Consider the following 25,782-nt stretch of genomic DNA (forward strand, 5'->3'; position numbering starts at 1 on the left):
CTGTGATTATGGATTTAGCAGTTTCTCTTTGGAGTTTTTGTCAGTTCTTGCTTTGTGTATTTTGAAGTTCTGTTTTTAGGTACGTAAAATAATTCTGAACATATGGAATATAGATAAGATATATAATGTAATAGTTATAGAACATAGTTGATCAACATCAAGTTGATTTTTAATGTTCTGGTCTAATCCTGTCATCTATCATTTTTAGTTATGTTGCTGTTTGGTTTTTCTACTCTGCATGGGTCATATTTTTCTGCCTTTTTTGCATACCTAGTTAATTTTTTTAAAAATGTATTTTTGGCCATACCATGGATGCAGGATGTGGGATCTTAGTTCCTCTATCAGAGATTGAACCTTGTGCCTCTTCCTATGGAAGTGTGGATGGAATCTTTAACTACAGGACTACCAGGCAAGTCCGTACCTGGTTAATTTTGATTAGATGCTAGATACTGTGAATTGTACCTTGTTGGTAAAATTTTACCTTGTGGGTGGGTGTTTTTCTCCTATTCTTGAGCTTTGTTCTTGAGAATGAGGTTAAGTTACTTGGCAGATAGTCTGACCCTTGATCCTTTTGAAGCTTGTTTTTTTCTTTTTTTAATTAAGGGATAACCAAAGCAGCCTTTGGGGCTGATTTTCTGCACTACTGAGGCAAGAACCTTTTTAACTACTCTGATGCCTCGTGAATTATGTGGTTTCTCACACAAGGTGGTGGGAATAAGAATTGTTCTGCTGCTTTGGAGTTACAAGTATTGTTCTTTTTGCTCCTTTCTGGAGGTTTTCTCTCCATCCTGGGGTGATTTCCTCATACACACGTGCTAATAATTTTTTACTCAGCTGAAGATTTGAAAAGGGCCATGTATGAATCTGCATTCTTTCACTGTTCAGCACTCTAATCTCTGGTGTGCTCTGCCCTGAGGCATCTAGCTGCCTTAGCACCCAGTTCTGTCTTCTCAGCCCAGGGAGACCCCTGGGCCTTGTCTTGGTTCTCTCTCCTTGTGCTGTGGCCTGAACATTATTTCTAGACAGTAAGCTGGGACAGCTTAAGTTGTTTGTTACTCCATCCAGGGATCTGTGGAACCCATTGGACAATATATATGAAAACCATTGTTTTGTCCAGTTTCTGTTTCAGTTAGGAGAGTAAGTCTGATAATTCCAATTTGTCTGGAAGCAGAATCAGATTAAATACAGTTCTTTAGTTATACTTAGCTATATCTTAGGTGCTTGGTAGCCACATGTAGGTAACAACTACCTTATTGCATATGTAAAATATTTCCATCATTATGCATAAAACAGTTCTACTGGGACTTCTTTGGTGGTCCAGTGGTTAAGACACTGCACTTCCACTGCAGGGAGCACAGGTTCAGTCTCTGGTTGGGGAACTAAGATGCTGCATATTGTTGGTGGCCAAGAAATAGAAGGAAAAAAAATAACCTTAAAATAATAAAGTTTTACTGGACAGTGCTAACACAACTAACGAACTTAGATTTATTCCTGAAAGCTGTGGGAGCATTGAAAGATACCTTCAATGTTTTCATCTTAAGTTTTGATTTTTAAAACATTGAGCCCTTAAAACATTATGAACAGATCACTGGAGCTCACCACTATAAACTTAAAAAAAACAACTTTCCCAAATCAATGAATTGGATTCAAGCAGGTGTTTCACAGTATTCATGTAGTGAAGTGAAGTGAAATGAAAGTTGCTCAGTTGTGTCTGACTCTTTGCAATCCCATGGACTATATAGTCCATGGAATTCTCCAGGCTAAAATGCTGGAGTGGCTAGCCAATCCCCTCTCCAGGGTATCTTCCCAACCCAGGGATCGAACCTAGGTCTCCTGATTGGCAGGCTGATTCTTTACCACTGAGCCACCTGGGCAGACCTCATGTAGTAAAAGGTTTCCATTATTTAAGAAAAAGGAAAATAACTTTTTTTCTTCCTTTAAAATGAAGCAGTTTGAGATGTCAAATGACTACTGGACCAAATTGTGTGCCATACTAGTGAATAATTTTGCCAAATCATTCTGTTGTGAGGGTTTTATATGGTTCTGTTACTTCAGTTCAGTTTAGTTGCTTGGTCATGTCTGGCTCTCTGTGACCCCATGGACTGCAGCACGCCAGGCCTCCCTGTCCATCACCAACTCCTGGAGTTGACTCAAACTCATGTCCTTTGAGTCGGTGATGCCATCCAGCCATCTCATCCTCTGTTATCCCCTTCTCCTCCTCCTGTCTTCAGTCTTTCCCAGCATCAGAGTCTTTTCCAGTGAGTCAGTTCTTCACATGAGGTGGCCAAAGTATTGGAGTTTGAGCTTCAGCGTCAGTCCTTCCAATGAATATTCAGGACTGATTTCCTTTAGGATGGACTGGTTGGATCTCCTTGCTGTCCAAGGGACTCTCAAGCGTCTTCTCCAACATCACAGTTCAAAAGCATCAGTTCTTTGGTGCTCAGCTTTCTTTTTAGTCCAGCTCTTACATCTGTACATGACTACTGGAAAAACCATAGCTTTGACTAGATGGACCTTTGTTGGCAAAGTAATGTCTCTGCTTTTTAATATTGCTGTCTAGGTTGGTCATTACTTTTCATCCCAGGAGCAAGCATCTTTTAATTTCATGGCTGCAGTCAATATCTGCAGTGATTTTGGAGCCCAAGAAAATAAAGTCTGTCACTGTTTTCACTGTTTCCCCATCTGTTTACCATGAAGGGATGGGAACAGATGCCATGATCTTAGTTTTCTGTGAGTTTTAAGCCAACTTTTTCACTCTCCACTTTCACTTTCATCAAGAGGCTCTTTAGTTCTTCGCTTTCTGCCATAAGGGTGGTGTCATCTGCCTATCTGAGGTTATTGATATTTCTCCTAGCAATCTTTATTCCAGCTTGTGCTTCATCCAGCCCAGCATTTCTCATGATGTATTCTGCATATAAGTTAAATAAGCAGGATGACAATATACAGCTTTGACGCACTCTTTCTCCCTATTTGGAACCAGTCTGTTCCATGTCCAGTTCTAACTTTTGCTTCCTGACCTGCATACAGATTTCTCAAGAGGCAGGTCAGGTGGTTTGGTATTCCCATCGCTTTAAGAATTTTCCAGAGTTTGTTGTGCTCCACACAATCAAAGGCTTTGGCATCATCAATAAAGCAGCAGTAGATATTTTTCTGGAAGTCTCTTGCTTTTTCAATGATCCAGCAGATGTTGGATATTCTACTAACTTAGTCATGTGTTAATGTTTTTTTAATTCTTAGTAATATTGTTTTAGTTTTTTTAGTTCTTTGTATATCCACTCAATGGTCCATTGGTTAGGGACAAGAAACATTAAGAAAATTAAGTTGCTACTGAAATACTAGTTAACAAGGAACACAAAAACACTGATGATTTTAAGTATCTGGCTCATGATTATTATTGCCCCTCACTGTAAATTGTCTGTGTTCTGTTAATATCCTGTATATTAACAGAGTATAGGTAATTATCCAAAAAGAAATATTAGCAAGAAAAAATAGTGATATATACGTGTATATATTCTCAGTCGCTTCAGTTGTGTCTGACTCTTTGCAACCCCATGGACTGTAGCCAATCAAGACAGGCTCCTCTGTCCATGGGATCCTCCAGGCGAGAATACTGGAGTGGATTGCCATTTCCTACTCCAGGGTATATATATATTTGGCCTTTTATTTTTAGAGAATAAAGACTATGCTTGCTGTGCTACTTGAAGTGTTTGTAAATACCAAGCACTTCATCATTTAGTAACAGAACACTAAAAGTTTTTCTAGTGAAAGATGAATTCCAAATTCCAAGTCACATTTACAGTTTTGTCCTTGTATAATGTGTTAAATTTTAGCCTATGTTTTTAACATTTGTAAGTCTACAAACAAGTCATTTAAAAATAAATATTGGGGGGATGTCCCTGGCATCCCAGTGGTTAGGACGCTGTGCTTCTATTGGGCTTCCACTGCAGGGTGCAGGGTGCGGAACTAAGAACCCACATGTTGTGTGGTATGGGCCAAAAATAAAAAAGATACATTGCCAAAATGCATTTTATTACATAATTTAAATAATGCAAGATGTAGTCCTTGTTAATGGGAAGTCAAAATTTGTATGTTTTATTAAAATTAACTCATAATTTTTGATAATACTCTGATTTTAAAATTTTCTTTTTTGAAACCATTTAATCACATTTCTTAACTGATTAGAAAATTGTCCAGGTTGAAAGATGGCATCAAGGCAAAAAAGGTAAAGTATCTTTAATCCTGGTTGTCGATCAGAATTTGTTAGGAAGCTTATTCAAAATACATATTCCTGGGCAGTCTTGAGTCAATCTGGAGAAGGCCATCTACATAATTCTAATACTAATCTCTGAATAAGAGTACTGCTGTCTTTGAATTCTCCTTATGTGAGGTTTTATAGGTGTACTTTAAAAAATATGTATGTGCCAATAAATTAAGTAATATGGAATTAAGCAAGGGCTTCCCTGGTGGCTCAGTGGTAAAGAATCCACCTGCCAATGCAGGAGACGCAGAAGATGTGGGTTTGATTCCTGGGTTGGGAAGATCCATTTCTTAGAGAAGGAAGTAGCAACCCACTCCAGTATTCTTGCCAGGGAAATCCCATGGATTTCCAAGAGGAGCTTGGCAGGCTACAGTCCATGGGGTCATAAAGAATTGGACACAACTAAGCGACTAAACAACAATATTAAATGAGCAAGTTTCTTGACAGTTTTCAGTTTTAAGATACTACTGTAGATTTTGGGATGCCTTTCCAGGAGGATATTAAAGCAAACCTATTACTGCATTCTGGTATAATGAAACACCGGTTTGGGAAATTTGGATCTAGCTTTATATTGATTTATTCAGTTAATGTTTGGTTGTTCAGCGATGAATCAATTGTGCCTGACTAGCCTGCTTTATCTTACTGCTAGTAATTTAATGAGAGATCATCATGGCTTTGCTAAAATATGAAAATAACAGAATATTACAAAAGTACTCTAACCACAAAACACTCTATAAAAGTCTCTTCTACATAATTATAAGATAAATGGTGTCTGGCATTCTTTTAATATCTTACTAGAATATGAAATGAGGTATGACTTGAGTTTATGACTATGCTGTGGTTTATATATCATCCATTTAATAATTTATGGTGTTTGGTCTTTTAGTTTATAATGGTAGTTGACTGGTGAAGCCTACTTACCTTGTATCAACTACTGACATCACCAAGAGTATCAGGAAATATTTTTCATAGTTTTACATTGACTAAAGACATAAAAGTTAAAGAAGCTCTGAAGTTTAATTATTCAGATGTTCAGTAAACAGGTTGGCTTGAGTAACATTCATACTTTTAAAATTGCAGTATTTAACAGTTGATTTGCATTTTTTATTACACAGCAGACTAGTTGTAATCCTTTTTCCGAAACTGGAAATGCAGACTTTGTGTTTTTTTTTTTTTTTTAAATCACCCTCCCCCAACCGCCACTCCCCTGGTGTACATAATTAGCTGTCACTGGTCTGTCAGTAAAGTCGTGCTTATTTAAAGTGATGTAAATGAACTTTAAAATAATTACTTGATCAAGCAGTCAAAATACATCTGTGTCACCATTTTTAGTGATTGATGCATATCTATCATCATACTCCCTGATTTTAAAATGCACCTTTTCTATCATACTATGAAATTATGGATATTTGTGCTAGATATTTTAAAGAAAAGTTTACAGGTCTGTGAAATCTAGACGATCAGGGGCTATAATGATGGTTTGGGGCATAGCTGCTTGAATATTTAATTAAACAACTAATAATTTCCTTGAAATTTTAATTTGTTTGGATTTGTTGACTTTTTGAGGCATGTATTTGCTTTTTTTTTTTAATTTGCTTTTTAGTTTACGACTAAAATTTATGCAAAACTTTAAAGGAACATGTTTTAAGCGCTGCTTAATCAAAAATTTAAAGAAGAAAAACAGACCTGGATAAGCAAGCTCTGCCAAGAGGAAGATGGAGCTGTCATAAGAGGGTTCTCTAATCTCATTCATTTCCCTTTGATTTGTGCTTATTATTCTTCATAGTAGCACTCATGAATTTTGCCTAATGAAAAGATTTGAAGAGGTTTAGACTTCAACATATGTTTGAAAAAGGTATATTGGGCACAGTGTTATAAGACTAGTAACAAGTTTTCAAAAGAACAGTTTAAATTGTCTAAAAATTAATTCATCTATCCCCATTTGCTAAGTGATACATAGGATCTTTTTATGGTATTGTAATTTTTGTTCTTAGTTGAATCCAGATTATTATTCCCATGTGTTTATGTATCTAGGAGATCTCTTAATGTTGTTTCAAAACATACTTTACGTCCTTAATTTTGGGGTGTAATTTTGGTGCTGTAATTCAGTGATGTAGAAAGATCCAAGTATTTATTAAATGCACAGTGCTTGGCACAGAGCTGGGCCTTAGAAGTTACTGCTTAAGTGATTAAAGAAAGAGGAATGTTTTTTTAATTGAAGATAGCCTAAACAATTCTTCATTTGGAAGAGGTGAAGAATGGGGATACTTAGATCAGTAGGTTGAATTATGCAAAGATTATTGACCTTTGATTGATTATGGAAAGGTTATTGACATCAGTAGGAGAAGTATATTTTCCCAGTCTTTTTTTTTTTCCCTCTTCAGCTAAGACAGTAAAAGAGATGATGTATTTTATACAAGTTACATTTAGCCACAACTGAGTACAGAAGTAGTCCAGAATATCTCAGGTCCAGGGCAAAGGACCCAAAGGGACTGCTTTGTTATGAGCAAGGTGGGTCTCTGAAAGGTGGTCTAGGTGATTAGAATGGCCATAGTGTTCCAGATAAATTGAGACACGTTCTAGATAGTTAGGCATGCAGTCCAACAGTTTATATGAGTGTCCTTGGCCCATTGTTTCCCTTGTTTTTGGCTTCTGTGGGTGTACAAGTTCACTTGGCCTCTGCCTCATCTTTTGCGCTTTAGCCTGCACATTTCTTCTTCCTCCACTTAACTTGCATGGTGTGGAGGTTTCTCAGGATGATGCCAAGGCTGAGAACTCTCCCAGTCTTTATATGTGCCTTGGTACTGCTGTTGGAGATTGAATCTAGGCTGAATGGATATAACTCAAAGTCAGCATAGTTATTCTCACATCACAGGAAGAATAGGGTGTTTGTATATACTGGGGTTCATTAGCATCAATTTAATGCTACTACTAGCTTTACTTTTATAGATGAATTATAATATGTTCAAAAGTGACATTGCTTATAAAAACCAGCTCATCCTAATCATAAGAGTTTAATATGTACATATTTACTTATTTTATATACTTAGTGTTATGTACATAGAACATTTAATATATATACACATAGTCTTTAGTTAAGATTTCTCATGCTGTAAATTCATAGACTGATGTGTAGTCTGGGGTTTTTTTGTTGGGCTGTCTTCACAGAGGAGATAATACAATGCTTTATATTATCATGTATGTTCACAAGATTAACTTTAAAAATAGAGCTTGGTGTATAAGAGAATCCAGGCAGGACTCTTGTAGCTCCAGTTTCTATGCAGTAAAGATTTCCTCACCTTCACGAAACTATTATTGGTCATCCATTTTCCCCTTTGTTTCACTCTTCCTGCCTCATTCACTGTTCCTTACTGCCAGTACCCATTCCTGTCTTGTATCTCATTCCCTCAAAAGGTTTTATATCTTGTGGTTGTTGATTCTGCTATGCCTAATTTCAGTAATTACTCTTTTTGATAAGTGAAAACAAAAATTGTCTGGGTGGATGCCGTGGACTTAATAGCAGATGCATGGATGGCTACCTGTTAAGTAGAAAGAATACTAAGATTGGGAATCAATAGACTAAGCTTCTGTTTCTCTTTGTAACTAGCTATGTAATTGTATGGAACTCCATCTTGGTTAAAATGAGACTGTGGAACAAGTTGATTTCCAAGGTCATTCCCAACTCTAATGTGCTTTTTATGATTCATTGAACATTTATTAGGTGCTGGCTTATGTGCCAACACTGGCTTAAAGACACAGAGATAAATTAAGTTTCTGGCCTTGAGTAAGTGGAGAAGGCAATGGCAACCCACTCTAGTACTCTTGCCTGGAAAATCCCATGGACGGAGGAGCCTGGTAGGCTGCAGTCCACGGGGTCGCTAAGAGTCGGACACGACTGAGCAGCTTCACTTTCACTTTTCACTTTCATGCACTGGAGAGGGAAATGGCCACCCACTCCAGTGTTCTTGCCTGGGGAATCCCAGGGATGGCGGAGCGGGATCGCACAGAGTCGGACACGACTGAAGTGACTTAGCAGCAGCAGTGAATGGTGACAGTATAATGTGATAAGTGCTATAATAGGATGTGCAGACTCCTTTTTGAACAAACTGAGGGGCAGCAATTAAGGAAAGGTTCCTCTTGGAGGTCATAGTCAAGTCATTTCTTAAAGAGTAAACAGTTTACCATGCAAGGAATGAAGAAGGTCTTTATAGGAAGAGCAAATCACAGAGGAATGAGTAAGCAAGCATTGCTTGTTTTGAAATGGCCAGGAGAGGATAGAGTATGGAGTTTGTGGAGAAAGCTTAATGGTACAAAATTTTTGGGAATAAGGTGAGTAGGGGCTAGATTCTGAAAGGCCATATGTCATTCCAAAGACTTTGCGTTTTAAAGGTTGCTTGAAGGTGTTTTTAGTTGTTCCTTTGTGAAGTATTTTGTAAAGAAGAAAGATCATCAGATTTATGTTTTAGAAACATCACTTGCTAGTAGTATGGAAAATGGACTGATGGAAGCAGGTGAAGTTAAGTCAGGAAGATATGCTATAGAGAACCCTTACAGTATTCAGGATGAGAAATGATGAGGGTCCAACTAAGGCAGTATGTTGTTTGGAGTGGGTGTGGGTAGGATGGGCAGTGGGGAGAGAGGGAGAATATTTAAATATGTAAAGCTGGTAAATTTTAAATCATGAAAAAATTGGGGCAAGTGAAAATATGGAAGCTTTCATTGAGTTTTATTTTGAAACTTTTATAGAAAATTTCATTATACAAAACAGGACTCTAATATCCCTATCCTTTCAACAGTGATATTCAAATGTAAAACTTCTGGTATACTATAGATCTTGCTGTAGAATCTTAGCATCATGAAATTTTGGAGTTAGATCTTAGATATTTAGTCACTTTATAACTTTAAGAAATGGGCTGCTGCTGCTAAGTTGCTTCAGTCGTGTCTGACTCTGTACGACCCCATAGATGGCAGCCCACCAGGCTCCCCTGTCCCTAGCTAGTCATTTTTAAAGGCAGAAATCATACACCTTTTTTTTTTTTAAACTCAAAATTCATCAGATTGGGACAGCTAAAATGACTAATCATAGTGGTTGTCATGTATACACTACCCAAATCCCCACTTTAGAACTGAAGGATTTCATTTTCTTAGTTACTGGGAGTGTTACTGGAGTTGTCAGACCTCTCTGGGAATTGCTGCTGGCTGAAGAGAGACACTAACCCACACTTACATTCCCTTCCTTGGAGTATCTTGCATCCAAAGACTAGTCCATTAAAGACCTGGCTCTCTTGCCAGGACAACCTTGAAGAGCCATCTCAGCTTGAGAGCTGTGGGGTTGGTCTGAGGCCTTTGCTGTGATAGATCCCGGCCTAATTTGTTCTTCTGCCCCATCCTTCCTTGCCTGATAAACTTTCCACTCTCTAACGTCTCACCCAAGAGTTTGAATGTCTAGGAACTTGATTTCCAATACTGATGAACTTTAAAAACTTATTTTGATTTGTAACAGATTTGTCAACTTTGAAGGATTTAACATCTATCGGTTTTTCATGTTTATGAGAAATATTCAGGTAAATGTTGAGTCACATAATAATGTAATGAAAGGATGGAAAAAATTATTAATTTGTGTGTGTGTGTGTTAGTTGTTCAGTTGTGTCCTACTCTTTGTGACCCCATGGACTGTAGCCTGCCAGGCTCCTCTGTTTGTAGAATTCTCCAGGCAAGAATACTGGAGTGGGTTGCCGTTCCCTTTCCAGAGGATCTTCCCGACCCAGAGATTGAACCCGACATTGCAGGCAGATTCTTTACCATCTGAGCTACCAGAAAAAAAAATTCATTATCAGAACATGTTTTGGTGTGGAACAAAAAGGAAAGTAACTTTTATAGTATGGTACACTTTTACCAGTGGTATTCTGAAGTTGAATTAATTACCACTGGCTTTGTTCAAACTTGGTATCACTTATGAATTCAGAAGAGTTTGCCAAGACTGATCATATCCTTGCTTGCTTATACTAAGGAGTTGTGCCTATTCCTTGTACAGAGAAAGGGGCAAGCTGATTTGAGACCTAGTTGTATAGTTTGCCTATTTATTTTGGTGCTGTAGGCCTTTTCCTCAAACTTAGGCTGCTTTGTTATTCTTGATGCTGGCAGTGGTTTTTGGTAGAGGTAGGGCATGGCAACAGATCTTAGCTTTGGTATATTAATATTGCAAAAGTAGTGATTTGAATGATCTATGTTAAATCTGTTTAATAAAAGGAACATTTTATGACTACTCCAAAAGCCATAAATATTTTTACTGAGAAAATACAACTTCTGAAAAATTTTTTTAATGCCAGAATTAAAGCCCTCTTCTAGGTTTTTAAAATGTTTTCCCTTAAGTTAAACCTAAATTTGGTTTACATTTTTTTATTACATTTATTTAAATAATTAATTTTGTTAGGTGTGGTAATAACATTCTGATTACTTAAGGAAATGTACTTTGTACTGATTTATACTGATATATAGAGATGAGACTTGCTGGAATTTGCCTTGAAATACTTAAAGATCAAAAGATGTACATGAGCCAAATGTGGCATAATCTAGATAATTACTGAATCTGTGTGATAGGTATTTGAAGGCTAATTTTACTACTCTCTGCCTTTGGAACCAGTATAATAAACAGTTTCACAAATTTAAAAGCATTAAAAAATTCTGGTATTGAATATCTTAGTAAATTACTTGCCAACAGTTATGTATTCTCAGAAATTCCCAGGACTATTATGGTAATCTAAAACTAAATCTTAAGTCTCAAATTACAAGTATCTTACTTGGGGATGGGAAAAGTTAAGGAGAGGGAGAGTAAAAAAGGAATTAGTTACTTTCATTACCGTGAGGAGTAAAAATGAAATTTAATCTTTATTAGGGTCAGTATAGCATCATTTAGTATTAAGGCACATTATATCAAATTCATTTAGTTACAGGACAACTTGCATTATGTAAAGGAAGGTAATTCCTATGATATATTGCTGATTAAGAATTCAAGTCAGTGCAGTGAGAAAAACCTTTTGTCATGAACTACCAATTTTTAAGGTCTGAAGATGTGTATTTTTGAGCAAGTCTTTTTGTGCATGAGTTTGAAACTGGATATAAGCTAAGCAGGTTAAACCTCTTCCCAAATACTTCCCAGTTTTTATGGTACGGTCTACCAGTAAGTGACACACTTCCTCTTGATGCAAATTGCCCCTCCATTTTACTTTCTAGGGCAAGATGTATTTTTACCATTTAAAAAGTGTTCTTTGATATTTCTTAATTTTGTAGGCAGGAGTTTCCTTAGGGACATATAGTAATTATATGGTTAACATTTGGTTCTAGGAAGCCCTTGAACTTTTTCTTCCTTCCTTGTATCATTGGAGCTGCCTTCCTCGTGAAGGGTAAAGAGAACCCTCTGGGAAGCTTTTCAGTATTAGGATACTTAACTGAGTGCATGAAACAGGTTTGCCGATAGGCATCTTCAATAGTAGATTAAAATTTCAAATATCTTAGTTGAGGAATGGTTGGGCAATCCAATAGGTAATATGTGTCTACATGGCGGAAGTTCTTAAGAACTCAGTGGTGGTAGAATTATGAATTTATAAATGATAGTTTTTGTGTTTTCTAGCCTGTTTTCAGTTCTCAGGATTAGGCATAGTCTAAAACCTCATCAAAGAACACAAATGTGTAGGGGATAAGTCCTTTAAAGGTGCTGGGTAGCTCATGATTAACATGACTGGTGAAAAGAAAATCAGTGATGGAATGAGGGCAAGAGATAATCCTTACTTTTCACTTAACTTGTATAATCTGCAAATCATTGTTGAGTTGCTAAGTTGTGTCCGACTCTTGTGACCTCATAGACTGTAGCCTGCAGGCTTTTCTGTCCATGGGATTTTTCAGGCAGGAATACTGAAGTGGGTTGCCATTTCCTTCTCCAGGGGATCATTCCAACCCAGGGATTGAACCTGCATCTCCTGCATTAGCAGGTGGATTCTTTACCTCTGACCCACCAGGGGAGCCCTTAAAATGATACTCAAATTATGTCATTCTTCATTAGTTATATTATTCCTATAAAGTGAAACTTCTCATCTATGATTTGGTTATTTAGTGGTTTAGCTCATATATAGGTAAGTCAGAATAAACACTTGCTTCTTGCTCTTTGTTGTTGCTGTTGTTTAGTCCCCTTCTCTAGAGGATCTTCCCGACTCAGGGATCGAACCTGAGTCTCCTGTATTGCAGGCAGATTCTTGTATTGCGGAGCCGCTGGGGAAGCTCTTCCTCTTTATTTACCAGTTTCCAAACTTAATGAGCAGGTTCACTAGCATCCTGAAGCTGATTTTCTCCCTTTTTAAAAAAATGAACTTCAGAGATTTGACCTTTTTTAGGTGTGCTTTTATATTCCATTGCATTTATGCATGCTCAGATTTTCTCGTCTTTGGTCACTGAAAGTCTCTTCAGGTTTGCTCCTGAGTCTTTTTAAACATTATCCTGATCTTTCATAGTTTCCTTGTGAAATTTCTAGCGTAAGATAATCAAAATTTATCTCTTCTAAGTTATGTCACAGATGTAGAATCCACCATTTGCCCTGATCCCTTTGAACAGGAAATTGTTTTTTTAGCATTATTAACTGAGTTCATTGCTGCTGTGGTTGGTTCCTGTTTCCATGCCTTTTCATGGAAAAGTGTATAGTGCTAGGAAATATGTATGTCTGAGATAAAAACTTAAGTTCATATTGATAAATCCAATTGAAATTCAGGACTACCAAATTTTTAATTTTAACTTTCATATCTTACAACATTTTCCTTCTTCTTACTAAAAAAATCAGGATTTTCAAGAATGTCAGCATTTACTTTACCTCACAATTAGACACTATCACTTTATGGTAACTATCAACACTACCAGCAACAAATATAATTTCTGAAAACAAAACAAGAATATAAGGACTAGAGTCAATTTTCTGTTTTAAAGTTTAATATTTGAAATAGTTAACTGAAATGATTATACCATCAATTTGATAAATTACAGTTACTTGTTTTGCTTTTGACTTGTAGGCGTTTCCTTTAAATTTATATAATTATGTAAAATATTTACATGATTTGCAAGTTAAAAGTTACAAAACAGTTTAAACCCAGAATGCTGCTGCTGCTGCTGCTAAGTCGCTTCAGTCGTGTCCGATGCTGTGCGACCCCATAGACGGCAGCCCACCAGGCTCCCCCGTGGACTAGTGCTATCCTAGGTCATTTCTCTTTGTTCAGTCTCCCCATCTCAAGAGGGTAACATATTTTATTTTTTAGCTTTACGCTTTATCCTTTTAAGTGTGTACACATCTCTCTCTCTTCATATTTTCTGTACTCTTCCTTAGATTAAGTCAAGGGTACCTTAAAGGATTCCTGCATTGGATGGAAAGCAGGTTGGACTTGGTAACTACAGAGGCCTTGCCTTAAGGTGTTTTTATTTATTTTTTTAAGTGTTGTTGCAGCCATCACCACGAAATGATGTTAGAACATTTTAATCACCTCAAAAGTTCTGTTGAGCCTACTTAAAATTAACCCCAGCTCCTGCCCCTAGACCTGGGCAACCACTATTTCTGCTTTTCTGTCATTTCTAGACATTTTATATAATTGTTGTGCTTAGTCGCTCAGTCATGTCTGACTCTTTGCAACCCTTTGGACTGTAGCCCGCCAGGCTCCTCTGTCTGTGGGGTTTTCCAGGCAAGAATACTGGAGTGGGTTACCATTTCCTTCTCCAGGGGAATCTTCCTGACCCAGGGATCGAAGCAGCATCTCTTGTGTCTCCTGCATTGCAGGCAGATTCTTTACCCTCTGAGCCATCAGGGAAGCCCTTTGGGTCATCAGGGAAGCCATTATATAAATGGGATAACACAACAATGTATGCTTTTGTATCTGCCTTCTTTCACTTAACATAATGTTTCTGAAGTTCATCATGATGTGGCATGTACCAATAGTTGTCATAAATGCTAAGCATTATTCTTTTGTATGAATATATCACAGTTTGTTTATTCTCTAGTTGATGGACATTTGGATTGTTTTTGTCTATTACGAATAATGGGCTTTCCTGATAGCTCAGTTGGTAAAAAATGTGCCTGTGATGCAGGAGACCCCAGTTTGATTCCTGGGTCGGGAAGATCCCCTGGAGAAGGGATAGGTTACCCACTCCAGTATTCTTGGGCTTTCCTTGTGACTTAGCTGGTAAAGAATCTGCCTGCAGTGTGGGAGACCTGGGTTCAATCCTATTCACAAACATCTCTTTATTTGGATGTATGTCATTTGTTTTTGAGTAGGCTCCTAGGAGTAGAATTGCTGCTTTGTATGGTAAGTGTATGTTTAACTTTTAAAGAAACTACCAGACTGTTTGCCAGTGTGATTTATCATTTTATATTCTTACCAGTGATACAGAAGGATTCTGTTTTCTCTACATTTTGGTCAACTCTTGATATTATCTGTCATTTTGAGTTTATCCATACTAGTAGGTGTATAGCAGTGTGTCATAGTTTTAATAATATATTTGGCATATTTTTATATGCTTATTAAATATTCATGTTTTATTTAGTGAGATGTTTATTCAAATTTTGTTTGATTTTTAAATTGAATTGTCTTTTTATTGATTTATATGAAGTTTTTAAAATATGTTATAAGCTCTTTATCAGATGTATGGTTTGCAAATATTTTTTTCTCATCATTTTGTGGATTATCTTCTTGTTTTCTTAATGGTGACTTCTGAAGCACAAGTATTTTTATTTTTTGAATATGTAGTCAACTGTTCACAGTTGACAGTTTTTTTCTTTTTGTGCATTTGATGACACGTCTGACACTGCCCAACCCAAAGTCACAGTTTTTTTCCCTCCATTTTCTTCTGCTTCTGACTTTCAGCATAGATTTATGTCTGTGATCTACTTTTAAGTTAGTATTTGTGTCCTGAATGAATCCTCTTCCATCTTAGCAGCTTCCTGTTCTCACAGGGTAAACACTGATGGAGCTGGGTGGTTGGGGAGCCCCAGAGCAGAACCCCACAGATCCCCACTGTTCTCACCTGAGATTCAGCAGGTTTCACACATAAATGCTTCTCAGATGGTTTTATGTCTTTGGTTGTGAAAATGACTCTCTGTCAAAAATTTTCAGGTTTATAGTTGCTTTTAAGGGAGAGGGTTTGCTGATTTCACCATCTATAACCAGAAGTACCTTTTGTCTCAATCTTAAATTATGTAATGTTTATGAGAAAACAAATGCTGCTTTGAGTTCATTATTATTTGTCCTGAATTGGAAAGCAGTGAACAGTTGTTTCTTTGGGGACTAAGGGTAGAGATAGGGACTGGATCTAGTTGTTTCCCCCTTTCTGATTCATTTTGTATAGGTCATTTATAATTTAGGAGTTCGATCAAGTTGAGTAATCACTTTCACTCCCCCTCCCCACTTTCACTTTTATATTATATTGCTGTACTTGGATACTTGACCGTGGTCATTTTCTATTCTGACAAAATTTTGAGCCCAATATTAAATTCTTTTACTTAATTTTTTTTAAGCTACATTTAAATATAGTTCTTTTTGTTGTTACTGTATTTTGATCTTCTGTAAAAGGATTTAGTAGTATTTCCTTTTTTTAAATAAATGAATATAGTTCTTTTTCATCATAACTATATTTTGGTCATCTCTTTTCTAGTTTATGATTAGTATATACAGTAACATGGCTTGCAGTTATACTTTTTTCGTGAAGACGCTTTTGTACTGATGATTAATGAATAACCTCAAACAATTTCTGATGAGGCAAGGACTAACCTTTTTTGGGGGGCTTTGTTTATCTACCCACAAGGCCTCAAAAGATTTCCAGGAAATAGTTGGCCTGTCATTACCTAACTGAATCTGTCAAATGAAACAAAACATTCAGTTTAAGGAAGAGAAATGAGTAAGAATAAGAATAGGAATTAACTCTTGCTCTTATCTTTTTCCCAGTGTCTAGACAATTGTTGCAGTAGGTTGAGGTCCCAAGGGTTATAAGCCTGGTTTGTACTTTCAGTGACTGATCTCCACCTCTTTATAGCCTTTGGAGAAGAGAGTAAGAAAGTGAGCCAGAATATACCATTTTGGGGGAGAAACAGACAGAGGAAGATCGTTTGAGAAAAAGAAATGGGGAATATAGCATGGAAATGAAGTGAGCTATTGAATATTTTTCTGTTTCCTGTAAGATACGTTTTTTTGTATCCTGTTTTGTTGTCTGGTGAGTTTAATCCATCTTAATTTTAATAGATTACTTATAATCTCAACTTCAGTATATAAAATTATAAATTTATTTTACTAAAATCTTTGCTTTCCTCCTTTTTCCCTCTTAGGACATTTGCTACAAGATCCTATTGCACCCACCAACTCAACCTGCCAACACTATGTCTGCAAAAGTTGTAAAGGCAAGAAAATGATGATGAAACCTTCATGTAGCTGGTGCAAAGACTATGAGCAGTTTGAGGAAAACAAGCAGTTAAGCATCCTAGTGAACTGCTACAAAAAACTATGTGAATATATAACACAGACTGCATTGGCACGGGATATAATAGAAGCAGTCGACTGTTCTTCTGATATTTTGGCTTTGCTTAATGATGGATCCTTGTTTGGTGAGGAGACGGAAAAACCCTCAGATTCATCCTTTACTTTGTGTTTGACACATTCCCCCTTACCTTCAACCTCAGAACCCACAACTGATCCTCAAGCTAGTTTATCTCCAATATCTGAAAGCACCCTCAGCATTGCTATTGGCAGTTCTGTTATCAATGGTTTGCCTACTTACAATGGGCTTTCAATAGATAGATTTGGTATAAATATTCCTTCACCTGAACATTCAAATACGATTGATGTATGTAACACTGTTGACATAAAAACTGAAGATCTGTCTGACAGTTTGCCACCTGTCTGTGACACGGTAGCCTCTGACTTATGTTCCACAGGCATTGATATTTGCAGTTTCAGTGAAGATATAAAACCTGGTGACTCTCTGTTATTGAGTGTTGAGGAAGTACTCCGCAGCTTAGAAACTGTTTCAAACACAGAAGTTTGTTGCCCTAATTTGCAGCCCAACTTGGAAGCCACTGTATCCAATGGACCGTTTCTGCAGCTTTCTTCCCAGTCTCTTAGCCATAATGTTTTTATGTCCACCAGTCCTGCACTTCATGGGTTATCGTGTACAGCAGCAACTCCGAAGGTAGCAAAACTGAATAGAAAACGATCCAGGTCAGAAAGCGACAGTGAGAAAGTTCAACCACTTCCAATTTCTACCATTATCCGAGGCCCAACATTGGGGGCATCTGCTCCTGTGACAGTGAAACGGGAGAGCAAAATTTCTCTTCAGCCTATAGCAACTGTTCCCAATGGAGGCACAACACCCAAAATCAGCAAAACTGTGCTTTTATCTACTAAAAGCATGAAAAAGAGTCATGAACATGGATCCAAGAAATCTCACTCTAAAACCAAGCCAGGTATTCTTAAAAAAGACAAAACAGTAAAGGAAAAGATTCCCAGTCATCATTTTATGCCAGGAAGTCCTACCAAGACTGTGTATAAAAAGCCCCAGGAAAAGAAAGGATGTAAATGTGGGCGTGCTACTCAAAATCCAAGTGTTCTTACATGCCGCGGCCAACGCTGCCCTTGCTACTCTAACCGCAAAGCCTGCTTAGATTGTATATGTCGTGGCTGCCAAAACTCCTATATGGCCAATGGGGAGAAGAAGCTGGAGGCATTTGCTGTGCCAGAAAAGGCTTTGGAGCAGACCAGGCTCACTTTGGGCATTAATGTGACTAGCATTGCTGTGCGCAATGCTAGTACCAGCACCAGTGTAATTAATGTCACAGGGTCCCCAGTAACGACGTTTTTAGCTGCCAGTACACATGATGATAAAAGTTTGGATGAAGCTATAGACATGAGATTCGACTGTTAAATCAGTGGGTCTTTAAACCTACCTCTGGTAGGAAAATAGCTACAGTTTTACGGCAGCTATGGTTTTGTTGGTTTAACTTGCCGGAGCTCCTGCATATAGATCACTTGTATCAAGTGTTTTCATTGCTAAGTTATATGTGTTAGTGTCGGGGAAATAGTTTGCAGATAATGGAGGAGTAACCCTACAACTATATGTCCTTAGTTCTTACAGAACCTCATAGTTTGAGAACAAATGCTGATGCAACTGATTTATACAAAATGAACTTTGGCAAGGAAAATAACATTAACCTCATTGTTTATGGTCATGCTTTGTGCATAATCAAAGTTTATGATTAAATGTAAGGAAGTGGTATCTAGTCAGTCCATAAGGATTGTGCTCATATTTTGTGGAAAAGTAGCCATTAGTTTGTTCAGGAGACTCAGTGCTACCTTCAGATGCCATTGATGTTTCTCCTGTTGAAAAGCTGATGTGTCCAGCTCAACCTTTGTACTGACATAATACCATTTCTGATCATGAAAATTGGCTACTGGTGTATGTAGCAGTTTTTAAATCAGCAGTATTATGAAAGAAAATTTGCCCCTCATTAGAATGTTGAAAAAAAATCTGTCTTTTAAAAGTGAACAAACTGAAATTCTGTCAGACTGTGGATGTTTAAGCTGTTCATGCCACAAAACTCTTCTGAGTTGAATCCCATTTTTAGTTAAGTCTGACTCATTTCTAGGGGAAAAACTCTAAATCTTTCCTTCACTTTGAGCAATGTTCTGATTAGATAAATGAAGTGGAGAAGAGTAGTTTTATTCTGAAGGTAATTGAATTTAGACTATACTATGTGACAGAATTTTAAAAAATTATACAAATGTTTTATTTAGAAATTGGGATTTACTTAAAATAATTTTGGAATAATGCTCCAAAACTTACTCAGATTTATGCATTATACCTATTGCCACTGGCCACTTCAAAGTGATTTTTTGTTTCCTCTAATAGTTTGCCGCAGACTTTAGTTTGGAGATGCTTTTTCTTTTTTTTTTTTAATAGGGTGCTATTTGTTGTGGAGACTTCTTTATAGAGGCCTAATAAAAATGCCTTTTTATGAAGCCTGTGCATTTAGGTAGGTTTGAAGCTAGTTGGATTTTCTTTAGAATACTCTTTTGCATGTAAAGCACAAACTATGTTTCAGTTTAAATCCTTGTCTTCCCTGTAATTTTTATGGGGGAGATAAGTGAGTCACAAACATTCTTTTGAAGGGAAATCTGGTCAGTTGCTTGAAATAGCACACACAGCCCAAATAAAACAAGGACTGACTAGGTTGTAAAGCAATGACCTTATGATTTAAAAGAAGAGTTGCTGCTTTGACAGTGCTTATTTAAAGAAAAATACTGCTGGAAAATTTTCAGTTTCTACTACGTTCACCATCTTTTCTGAGATCTGACATATGCTGAAGTTATGTTTTGATTTGGCACACAGCATGTTCAATGATGGTTACTCACCTAGTACAAGACATGGAGAAGAACCCTTTGGACACAGAGCAGATGACACCTCCTTCTGTTTTGTAGTGTATCCTGGTGTCATTTTCTGTGAATGTGGTCAGGTAGAGTTGTTTTTGTTGTTGTTGGCTTTTTTTTTTTTTTTTTTGTCTCTTTTGGTGGGGTGGGGGTGGGCTAAAGCCATAGGAAGAAAAATGTGATGTATGTGTCCAGTATGTACTATTTTGTTTTTGTTTTGCAAGAAGAGTTGAACTATTTTTGATAACAAGAGTAAATGGTGGAAAATGCTTCTTAGTTGTCTTGTCTTTATTTGCTTTCCAAGTTTTGGAATTTTATTTAATTCCTCTGAGTGTTAGCAGTGTCTTATGAAACATGTATTTGCCTAAAGTTTGTAACAGTTTTACGTTGGATGCAGATGCCCTGCTATATAAACTTGTAAATCTGTTCTTTATTCACTAATGATCACTGCAAAAATGACTAGAAATAACGAGATTGTACACATGGATGATTAGAATATATTTTGCAAATCTCCCAAACTTTCCTAATATTATGATCTTAAAATTCCTTGAGTACTTTATTGCTTCCCAAGTTTGATAATCTTAGTTTCGTGTTTTTTGATGCATGGGAGGTTGGCAATATAGACAAAGTGAAAATCATTAGTATGTGAGGGCCTTGATTGTTATGTAATATTGCCAATGATGAATTCAGGTTGTTTTTAGCACAAGTTTCTCTTTTTTATGCTGGTATTCTCACTGCCACACTTTTGGAAACCTGTATTACACCTTAAATCTATCAATAAATGTTAGTTTTCTAATTCTATGTTGTAGAATACTGAGGAGTTTGGGATAGCATGCTTTGAATGGCCTGTATTATATACGTTTGGGGAAGAGTAATTAATTACTGTGCCTTGATTTTTATGTTGTTTTTCTTTATATGGTGAATTATTTTTAGGAATGCTGACCAATGGCTAACAATGGATAATTGAGAAATTATTACTGAAGTAATTGGATTTACTTCAACAGGATTTAAAAGCACCAAAACAATAACAGCATTTAATATGACTCATCTTCATTTGTTTTTTTTTGATTCCTTGTAATTACCATAAGTGATCCAATGATCTTTCACCTTAGGTAATAGACGTTTTACAGCTGACAGTTGTAGAACTAATCGTTTTGATTAGTTTCCATAGGTCTACACCTCTAAACAGAGAGGCAGTACAGTTCTAGGATACAGAATTTCTTCACTGTGTTCTTAGTTTTCTTAAAACAACTTGATGGTGACTAAAGCAAAGTAAAAGTTTCATAACAGATGAAAAATAAAATTTTCCATGTATTATAGGCAAAAAATATAAAATGTTTTAGAGAATACTAAGTTCACAGTTTAGAATTGGAATCTAAAGTGTGGATGGTATTTTTCCTCCCTGTTAAAAAAAATTTAGGTATCCAAATAACAATTACATATTCTTTAAACAATATATAAGGCTAAATTCTCCTTTGATCTTGTGAACTTCTCATTCCCAAACCCAAATTCCCATCCCCAGAGGAAATGACTTCTTAGTATGAGGTGTTATCTTTCCATATCTTTCTTTATAAAGTTTTCCCAGAGGTTCAAAGAGTTACTTTCTTTGAAACTCAAGCTTGTTTATAATGCTACTCTTTTCAAACATAAAAATGAGTTGCAAGTGTCATTAAAACCAAAAGTGTGTATTTGACAACTTTTATTTAGTTTTGCAAAAAGGGAAAAACAAAAGTTAAATCATGCAGGCTTCTCCACCCAAACACACCATAACATTTCCAAAGTTGAGCAAATGACTTCTCTCATTTGATCAGTCTAGAGTTTTAGAAACACTTTGAACAGTACACAATGACATAGATAAGATGCAGGGAAAATACACATAATTTCATTAGTTTGATTACCTTGGCAGTTAATGTTAAGCTCTGAAACTTATATCATTGACTAGCTTTAAGGTCATACCTTCAATTTAACTTTTATCAAGGAATCTTGGATATTGTAACAACTTGAAATTTCCAGTTGGGCAATAATGATTATATTCTGCATGATCTTTACCAGAAAGTCAAATATACCCTATTTTAGTTCCTCAGAATTCACATTTCTTATATTTAATACTAAGAGGGGAATACAGTGAAACACATTCTTGTTTCTGAAAATGTGTTACTTTGGATGACCTAAATTAAAAGCGCTTAAGTGGAATGATACTGGTAGCTATACTTTTATAATAATTACAGGCTTTTGAAACCAAATATTGACCAAAATGAAAGCAAGATGACTTCAGTAAGGAGAAACAAGGTAAAGTACAGCCATGTAGTTTAAAAAAAAAACAAATGTGTGTTGAAAAACTGAATTTTTGCTGAGTCTTAGAAATAGTTTAGACCATTACGGCTAAAACCTATAAACCATATCTAACTTCTAATTACCATTTGAGTATTTTTTATCTGAAAAAAATTTGTTTCCTTGTAAAGGCTGGATGGGGTAGATGGCAAATTTTATGTACTACAAAAATACTTTTAATCCTAATTTCCAATGTGTTTAGATTATTGCATGTAGTATTTCCTAAAAATTTAGTCACTTTTAAGGTTTTATTTCTTTGTGAGCTATTAGAAACTAAGTTTTTTCTATAATAGTTAAATTGAACGTCAGTTCTGATCATGAAGGTAAAACAACAGGAAACTGGGAGGATACTGACAAAAGGATTGCTAAATCTATTAATAACTGTACGAGTTGATGGTACATTTCCTAGATTCTCCTTTTCTCCACTTTTTGCCAATGTTTGATTATTTCAAAAGTTTGGCCTTCACACCAGCAAGGGAACCAATGTGGGGTGGAAAGGGAGCTATTCTGACATTTAGGACTTGTGGTTAAAAAATCCAGGGAAAAACTTCAATGACTTTATACAGAGGTGGATATTAAGTTTCTGGGAGGTTTCTTTTATACTAGCAGAAATTTCCATCCTTTTTAATAGTTTATTTTCAATTTGTCTTCAACAATATTGTGAGATTTGACTAGCCTTGTGGTTTGCTGAAAAGTACAGTATTCTGTAATAACCACGTCTGCTCTCTAGTAAGCATGAAGTTGCTTTCTTTTATGGGTAGCATCTCTGTTTTCTCCCATTTTTGTGATAAATACTGAAGTGGATGCAGTATTTTGAATACGTTATTTTTCAACACGAATAATGTTGAGATAGAGGCCTTTACTGTTAGCCTAGTCTAATATTCAGTGATGAATATGTCTAGTAAGAATTTTCATATATAATTATTTAAGCCTTCAAGTAGGCTTTCTGATATGAAGTACAGATGGGACACTAATTTTTAGATTAATAAATCACTCAATAATTTGCTACAAATGTTAAGGTGAGTTAAAAGGAAACTTTTTTCCCTCCCAATTAGGAGTCATATTCTGCACTTGTCCTCAGTTTTTTCTTCAGGTTTTATATAAGATCCACAGTCAGGATGGGGGGAGGGTTTAGAGCTTGCTAGCAAGGTTGGAAGGCCCAGTGGTTACAATACCTGAGGATGTAAAGTGACTAGCAGTTTGGCAGGTCATTGTGAAATTACATTAAGTTCAAGATCTTTGAACTCCAGTACACATACAATTAAAAGAAGTCTCTGAGATGTTTTGGCAGTGCTTTTATTACCAGGGCTAATTCAGTTCTGGAGGCCCTGACTGCTTTTTCAAGTTCCAGAATTTCTTGACTCAAGTTTTCTGCAAGTGAAGGTTTCTTCTGGGCTCCATAGGAGCCCTGATGGGCCTCAGCGATACTGGACAACAGAGGCAACTTCTGCTTTTGTGCAGAGAGCCGTGCTTGGCACTGTCCCCAAGAGATCCTTGGTACATTCAGGGTGAAGAGTGCTGATTCACAGACGTTGGAAGGTGATGTATATATCATTTGCTTCTGAGGAAAAGCTCTGTAGGAGGTTTGAGGCAAACTGGAGGAGTCTCCCAAATTGGGTATGTGTATCCAGAGCTATTGCTCAAAAACGTTAAAAAGTTCCTAGTGCAGATACACACTTGCAGAAATCAAAGCTTTTAAAATGCAATATGCAAACTAGAGCATCTCTTCACAAAAACATTTTTTTTGAAATACGTATCTCCCTTTCATGTAGCCACTGGCAACTATTCTTCATCCACTGACTGAAGCTTTCCACATTTCTCTGAAAGGCTTGAGGTCACTATTTTATTGCCCTTGTTTCCAATTTCAGAGGGAGAGGGAGGCTCTTCTGTTTCATAATCTTCAAAGGAGCTGAAAGAACAAAAATGAGTTACTGATTTTTTAAAAGTTTTAATGTTTGGGTAGAAGTCAATATAGCAAACTAGACTACAGATCAGCTAGTGAAAGTACCTGGAGTTGCTAAATGGCAGCTATAAACTGAAACACCCTGGAAGAAACCGTGCCCTGGAACAGAAAACACGTTCTCCCTGTTCACTCAAGCTCATGTTAGAATACGTTGAAATGTGCTGAATCAGGCTTTCCCTAGAGGCTTTGATGGGAATGAAAGCATTATGGATTGAGGGTATGAGGTCTGGAAAGTATGAGCTTTTACATGAATGCTTTCACTGAAGTGGCTTTGATGCAGAGTGGGGAACTTTCTCAACTCTAATTGCTTTATAGCTTCCATGGCTTCTAAGAAATCTGTGTACACAGAGCTGATTAAAGCTTACTCCTGGATTTCGTTTCATTCTTTACAGAATTCCACAGCATTTTCCCTCTGCTCACCCCTCTTTAGAGTTCTATATCCTCCAGACTAACCCTCCTGGCTACTCCAGGCATGGATGACAAAATATTTTATCTCCTGGGAATGATGGCTGTTTCACCTGTGCAGAAATTTCTGGATATATAACTGTTTTGTCAAAAAGGTACCAATACTGGCTGATGACCAAAAAAAAAAAAAAAAATACTAGGTTAGGACTACCCAGTAGGTGGCACTTACTCTTTGAGGGTAGAGAATGTTACATTTTTGTTAAAAGCATATCTGATGTTTGGAAAACTGCTCTGAGTACCCGTTGATGATCCTTTCAGAAATCATTTACAACTGTCATTTTGCAAAAGCTGTCCATACTTAATTTCTGTTTGCACTCTGCCATCTCCTAGAGGCTGCACTATAACTGGTATATGAATAAGGAGGCAATAAGAGTAATTTTGCTTTAATGGAATTGAAGCAGGGTTGATGGAAGATCCTCTATTTCTGGGGGGAAACACTCAAAGAAAAGTTAATTCTACAGATGCAGCTACTTATTTCCCATCAGACTGGAAGACATTTTCTTCCTCTTTGTGATCTAATTTGCTGTTTGTGAGTGCTCTCTCAGTGCGGATCTATGAATGAATTAGAGTTAAGTCTGAGCTGAGACTATTCAATATTCAATAAATATTTGAGCTTCTGTTGCTAAGCATGAGCCAAACGCTAGGTATACAATGGTGAAAGAGACTGACCAGCCCCTTCCTCACAGAGCTTACAGCCTAATGGAGACCATCTGGAATAGTGGTTAAGTGGTTTAGCTTTAGAGTATGGACTTTTGGTCACTTAATGCTACTTTGGCCATGTAACTTAACCCCTCTGCCATCAGCTTCCTCATTCCTACCCCATTATATATGGGCTTTCCTGATAGCTCAGTTTGTAAAGAATCCGCCTGCAATGCAGGAGACCCCAGTTCGATTCCTGTATTGGGGAGATCCGCTGGAGAAAGGATAAGCTACCCACTCCAGTATTCTTGGGCTTCCCTTGTGGCTTAGTTGGTAAAGAATCAGCCTGCAATGTGGGAGACCTGGGTTTGATCCCTGGATTGGGAAGATCCCCTGGAGAAAGGCCAGTATTCTGGCCTGGAGAATTTCATGGATTTGCTAGTCCATGGGGTTGCAAGGAGTCAGACATGGCTGAGTGACTTTCACTTCACTTCACCCCATTATAAGGGTTGAAGAGAGATGAGGTGAGAGAGAAAATACCACATTCTGATGGTGGAGAAGTACCTGGGCTTACTGAAGCAGAATGGTGGCACCTAATCCTGTAGTAGGGGACAGGGTTTTGTGTAGTTTTTTTTTAACAAAAGAGTATGTGTGTTTTTCCACTGTAGCCTCATGTAGAAATGGAA

At 36.9% G+C, this 25,782-nt stretch overlaps 2 protein-coding genes across 6 annotated transcripts in view; one reads left to right on the top strand and one right to left on the bottom strand.

Annotated features, from left to right (window-relative positions):
* MSL2 (MSL complex subunit 2) overlaps nt 1-20,814 on the top strand; it is a 33,064-nt gene extending 12,250 nt beyond the window's left edge. Inside the window, exon 2 of the mRNA XM_005889897.2 lies at nt 16,605-20,814. Within this exon, the coding sequence (XP_005889959.1) occupies nt 16,605-18,196 (1,592 nt within the window). The 3' untranslated portion in view covers nt 18,197-20,814. The remainder of the gene's footprint in view (nt 1-16,604) is intronic.
* Nucleotides 20,815-21,382: 568 nt separating this feature from the next.
* PPP2R3A (protein phosphatase 2 regulatory subunit B''alpha) overlaps nt 21,383-25,782 on the bottom strand; it is a 233,752-nt gene continuing 229,352 nt past the window's right edge. For all 5 annotated transcript variants that reach the window (XM_070375954.1, XM_070375969.1, XM_070375959.1 and 2 more), the window contains one exon: nt 21,383-23,938. In XM_070375954.1, the coding sequence (XP_070232055.1) occupies nt 23,812-23,938 (127 nt within the window). In that variant the 3' untranslated portion in view covers nt 21,383-23,811. The remainder of the gene's footprint in view (nt 23,939-25,782) is intronic.

The sequence above is a fragment of the Bos mutus genome, chromosome 1 (assembly GCF_027580195.1).
Source record: "Bos mutus isolate GX-2022 chromosome 1, NWIPB_WYAK_1.1, whole genome shotgun sequence".
NCBI classification, from domain to species: Eukaryota; Metazoa; Chordata; class Mammalia; order Artiodactyla; family Bovidae; genus Bos; species Bos mutus.